Source organism: Entamoeba invadens, assembly GCF_000330505.1.
Source record: "Entamoeba invadens IP1 unplaced genomic scaffold scaff_1105074725289, whole genome shotgun sequence".
Lineage (NCBI taxonomy): Eukaryota > Evosea > Mastigamoebida > Endamoebidae > Entamoeba > Entamoeba invadens.
This window is the reverse complement of record NW_004191723.1, coordinates 34,831-40,559: the sequence shown is the minus strand read 5'-3', so window position 1 is coordinate 40,559 and position 5,729 is coordinate 34,831. Positions and strand designations below refer to the sequence as shown.

The window sequence follows — 5,729 nt, the reverse complement described above, 5'->3', positions numbered from 1 at the left end:
ATCTTGTCCCACGTAAATAATGAGTGACTTAGCAGTCATCCTTCGGACACATACACTTCCATAGTCGTCCCTTTAACTTGAAAACATTGGATGTCCGTTTAAGACATATCCATTACTATCTGTGTATGAAAACAACGGTGTTAATCTCACTATTAAAAACTTGAACTTCAATTACCCCGTCTTCAAGGTGAGAGTGAATAAGACAAAGGATTATAACGTCGAGACAAATTATAAAGTGAGAATTCCTGTCCCCAAATACCCCACAATAGTTCAGGCAATCACCGCAAGAGGACCTATCGTACAATTCACTGGAATCACCGACAAGATTTTTAATTATGTGGGAAACACACAAGTCTCCGACGAAATCAACTTCGATCGGTGCCAATTCACTCCACAAAATATCATAGTTGGGTATCTGAATTCCAACGACGTATACTTCGATTGGGTCGTGGCTTCAGTCCCAAGCGTCCAAGTGTTGTTCCCAGAAACGCCCATTCAAAACAATCAAACAACTTTCGACGAAAATGGGAACGCGGTTATCTCGTTGAGGTATCGGGTTCCATTCAAGCAGGTCTACTTCTTCGACACGTTCAATTGTTTTGTATCATCTGAGAGTAAATTCACATTAGAAGAAGTCAAAATTAATTTTATGAAAAACGACTCTTCTCAAGAATACACTGAGTCCTCTTGCGAAAATTACAGCTCCAACAAAACATATCATCAAGAAAATAATCATTTTTTCATGAACTACACTTTAGGTCTTAAAGTGTCACGATGTGGGTCGTTTTGTTTGTTTTGTATTTTATTTATAATATTAATAATAATATTATTATTATTGTGATAAAAGAATACTCATATATAGTTAATAATTACGTGCTCCGCTTTAAAGGTGTTCCAGGGACTATTCTAAGTCTTGAGTCGATTTTCTTGGATGAAAATAATTATAAAGAAGGGCTCAAATTGTGTCCACTTGGGTCCTATCAATGTGGGACTGCGTCATGCAATCCACAAGAAGACAGCCCAGACGATGGGGGTGTTGTCGCATTTCGGAAGGGGTGTGTTCCAAATTGTGGGGTATGTCCTTTTAACAACGTTTGCACAACATCAGGAAAATGTATTCTTAAAGAAAATAAGAACCAGAGGAGTGCAACTTACCCTTTATACTATTTCCTCGCACTGACTGTTTTATTGATTTTATGATTAGCGAGTTACTTATTTGTTGGTGTTATTTTGCTTTTGATATACTTTTGATAGAAAGTGTAAATTTTTTGAATTGAAATGGTTGTTTGTCTGTTCTTATTGTATAAAATACAACGATTCAGAAAGTTATTTTAAATAATTAAACAAATTATAATAATATTATAAAAACCAAATTATTATTTTAAAATTAATATATTATATTAAATAGGATTTGTTTACACAACACCCATTTATAAGTATCATTTCATTGTTATAAATTAATTAATGTTTATAGTACATTTTAATTCGATGAACAAAAAGAGATAAAAAAACTGAATAAGTAAAAGACTATGGACAACAAAACAAATCTTTTCAATGATCTTGTACTTCTCGAGGAATTTGTTAATGACGCTGTGGTTCATCTTGTTCCTGAAAAAGAGTTCAAAGAACTTTTTGGTTTTATTCAAGATCCTTTAACGTTACATCGAATATACATCAGAGCAAAATACCAAGCAAAGCAAAACTTTTTATTGTATTTTTCAACACATGGGGATAGCCTTGTGGCACTCAAAAACACTCTCATACAATCAAAAAGAGATAACAAAATTCACAACACCATTGTGGCATTTTCCAAAACAAATACAACACAACTCCCCACGGAGGAAGTCCACAAAATTTGCTTGGAAGCAGTGGGAAACGTAAAAGAGAAAATGGAAATCGAAAAATCTCCCGCTTCGCAAAACGATCAAATATTCACGCTACTTTCAGACACGTTACAAGTGTCTGAAAAGGTCAATTCACTCGTGACGGAGAAGTACTTCCCTGTCGACAAATATGACACTTTGGTGTAACTTATTTTTTTTGTATCATGTTCTATAGTATTTTTATTCTATTATTTTAATTAATTTAATGACTTGTTGTAATCTCCACTTTTAATTAAATATATTACATTTATACTATTCATTAAAATCCATCAAAATAGTAAAAATTAGTTATTAACAAACCATAAAAAAACACTACGATTTATTCACAAATTGATCGAGTTTTGTACCAACCTCTTCAAGACTGATTCGTTCACTCGAGTTTTGATTCCAAGTCTTTTCAATGACTTCACCAATTTCGATTGGAACATCTTTTTTGATTTCCTTTCTCTTACCATTTGTTACAAATGCGGCTATGTCCCATGGATATTTAAATACGTCTTTGGGGTACATCTCTTCCCATGTGACTGTTTCATACAACATAATAGAAAAAGAATAAATGTCTGCATATGTCGTGTACTTCTTCTTATCTAAAATTTCAGGTGCCATATATTTCGGTGTCCCAACGCCTTTGGTAAATGTCATATTAGTCATCAACATATTGATGTTTCTACTCGACCCAAAGTCAGTCAATTTAGCGTTCACTTTTTGATTGTCTTCCAACGAAAAAACGAGCAAATTATCTGGTTTGATATCTCTATGTAAAATCCCATTATCATGTAAATACTTAATTCCACGGACTGCGTCACTCATAAATTTGATTTTTATTTTAATATTTATTTCCTCTTTGTTTTTAATTTCCATCAAATTTTGTAAACTTCCAAATGAAGCGAATTCGGTGACCATACAGATCTTGTCAGGTATAAACACGGCGCCATAGAAATGGACGATATACTCACTTCTGAATTTCCCCAGCATCTCCACTTCTTCTTCAAATTCTTTGATTTGACTATTTTGTTTCGCTGTTTGTTTCATCTTTTTAATAGCAACAGTGTCTCCTCTATACTTTCCTTTATATACAACACCAAATGATCCTTCACCAAGTATCCGTTCTGTTATAATTTCTCTATAATCAAGTTTGGTTGTTAGTTTTGTTACAACATCGACAGGTACATCACTATTCTTCTGTTTGTTTTTCATAATATCCAAAACTATTAAAACGACGTGTTCATGTAAATTGCACGTGCAATTTGGTGTTATAAATATTTCAAATTCACACGCAAATCCCGATTTTAAAATAATCATTTGTGGGTTTGTTCGAATGCTGTATTGGTCACAATCACTTGTTGTGGAAAATTGAAGCTTAACCATTTGTTTACCAAAATTGCCAACACAAATCAAATCCCGACTTTCAACTCCAACAGGAAGTTCGCTTTGGTTGTCATTCTCCAAGTCGTTGTCAAACTTCAATTCCTTTTTGTTCATAAAAATGTTTTCACAGACGCGGTTGTCCATTGTGACATTCGATTTATCAATTTCAAAGACACAGATGTTTTTTGCGTCATTTTTTTCTTTGCGTTTGCGTTGGATTTCAAAAACAATGAAAAACAAGAGGATCAACAAGACAAAAACAACAAAAAGAAAAGCAAGAGGGCATCCAATGATGATACCATAATTCACTGCAAAGACACATGATTTGCCGTCATTGTCCGGTTTCTTCCAAAGACCATCACATTTTGTGCATTTATCATTTTGTGCAGAGAGACACGATTGTATTGATGTGTAGTGGACACATATTCCATTCATCAAAATATATCCATTTTCACATGAATTACACAAGTCGATACTGTCGCATTGTGTACAATTCGTGGAACAAAAATGACACTTCCAATTTTGTAGGTAAAACCCTTCATTACATAAAATACACCCACCCGGCGTTTTAGTCTGGCAGTTCTCTAACGTGGAATAATTTTGACATGTGTATGACTCGCCTTTAATAATATAAAAACCATCAATGCAAGAAGTACACTCGTTCGGATTTAAACATGTTGAACACGAAGAATCACAACGAAGGCAGTCTGTACCGACTTTGTAATACAAGTCATTACAAATGGCACACCCCACAAAACCCAACATCATTTGTCTACATCGAAGCTGTAGATCTCCCATCAAAGAGCACTTGTTTGAAGAGTCCAAATAGTAGTTGGAAGAACATGACAAGCAAAATGTTTCATTATAACATTGTTCACAGTTGTTGGAACACTTTTTACACATTGTATGTGTCGAATTAATTCGATTGAGATATGTTTTTGGTGAACATTTTATACACCCCTTTTGAGTGTGAATTATACAATCAATGCCATATTGTTGACTTTCGTTTTCAATTTTAATATTGTTCTCATCATGTGTCAAATCAAAAACTTCCGAATTGTTGAAAGTAAAACATTCGGAATTGTACAAGTAAAACCCACCAACACATTCTTTACAGACTCCATTTATAAGTACTTTACAATTTAAAGTTTCGTTTATTTTTTCACAAGATGGGTTTAGGGTTGTTTTGGTATAATTTTCAAAACATGTGATACAACTGTATGAGTTCGACTTACAACAAAACAAGTCTGTAATGCTCGAACACCCATCATTGCTATCCTTTAAATAATTTGTATTACACACATAACATTTTCCATTAATCGAAGTTATACAATTTTCTATTCCACTTTCCGCGCACGTTCCATTCGAAATATAATAATTGTCAATTTTACATTTGGTGCATTGATTTGATTCGTAATTTTTACAATTATTATCCAAAAAACACAACTCACTAGTGTAATTGATAACCCTTGTGTCATCACACATCAACGCTTTAGTTTTGGTATCATCCACAGATGTATACAAACACATTTTCTGTTCATTGTCACAACTCAAACATTTATTATCTTTTGAATAATAATAATTTTCACATAAATATAAATAATTGTTTTTCATAATTTTTGAATGTGCAATTGGTTCTGTACATTCCGTATCAATCAAAGCAAAATTGTCTTCACAGCTCAAACAGTAATCAATGTTTTGAGAAGAATACAAATACTTGCAATTGGTGAGTTGCGAGCATTCAGAATTCACAGCATAAACGTTTTCACAGTTACATGAAAACAACGACAAGTCTTTGCATCCATTTGAAGAAAAACATTTATTTTGTGACAAAAAGAAATTTACATCACATTTGAGACAAAATGTCTCATTGATACCTTTTTGACAATTTTCATTGAACAAACATGTCTCATTCTTGTAAAATTTGTTGTCGTCACACAACACACAATTTCCATATACATCAACAACAAATGGAGAATAACACTTTTTACATGTCGTTTTGTTGACTTCAAGAGTATCACACAATTCACAATTCATTTTGTTTAAAAAACAATAGTCACAATGCGTTTCATTTTTCTTGAATGTGTAACTTTCACAACTTTGGCACTCATTTTGTGAGTTAATAATGAAAGGGTCATTACATTGCAAGCACTTCTTTTCGACTGTTGAACAATATCGACAATTTTTAATTGTACTACACAACACACAAATTCCATCCAATGGATAAAAGCCTTCTTTACACTCCACACATGTTTGTGTATAATTACTACTGCAATTCTTACAATTACTGTCAAAGTCTTCACACTTCTGGCATGAAAATGTATCAGTTAAATTAAAGACATAATTTTCAAGACATCCATAACAATACCCATTTTGGGTATTACATTTATTGTCACATGTTCCGTCACATCCAACACAAATTTTATTATTCTCAATTTTTGGGTAATATCCAAACGAACAAGTATGGCATTTTGGCGT

The 5,729-nt window shown here is 33.0% G+C and overlaps 3 protein-coding genes across 3 annotated transcripts; 2 read left to right on the top strand and 1 right to left on the bottom strand.

The window, feature by feature from the left end:
• Positions 1–125: 125 nt before the first annotated feature.
• On the top strand, positions 126–1,200 carry EIN_278190 (hypothetical protein; the record flags this gene model as incomplete). The annotated part of the gene is made up of 3 exons (XM_004183647.1): positions 126–139; positions 193–788; positions 863–1,200. 3 exons carry the CDS (start codon positions 126–128, stop codon positions 1,198–1,200), a joined length of 948 nt encoding a protein of 315 aa, XP_004183695.1.
• Positions 1,201–1,529: 329 nt separating this feature from the next.
• EIN_278180 (hypothetical protein) lies at positions 1,530–2,030 on the top strand (the record flags this gene model as incomplete). The annotated part of the gene is made up of 1 exon (XM_004183646.1): positions 1,530–2,030. One exon carries the CDS (start codon positions 1,530–1,532, stop codon positions 2,028–2,030), a length of 501 nt encoding a protein of 166 aa, XP_004183694.1.
• A 165-nt stretch (positions 2,031–2,195) lies between these two features.
• EIN_278170 (protein serine/threonine kinase, putative) lies at positions 2,196–5,729 on the bottom strand (the record flags this gene model as incomplete). The annotated part of the gene is made up of 1 exon (XM_004183645.1): positions 2,196–5,729. A coding segment is annotated over one exon (3,534 nt), but the record flags the coding sequence as incomplete, so codon positions are not given.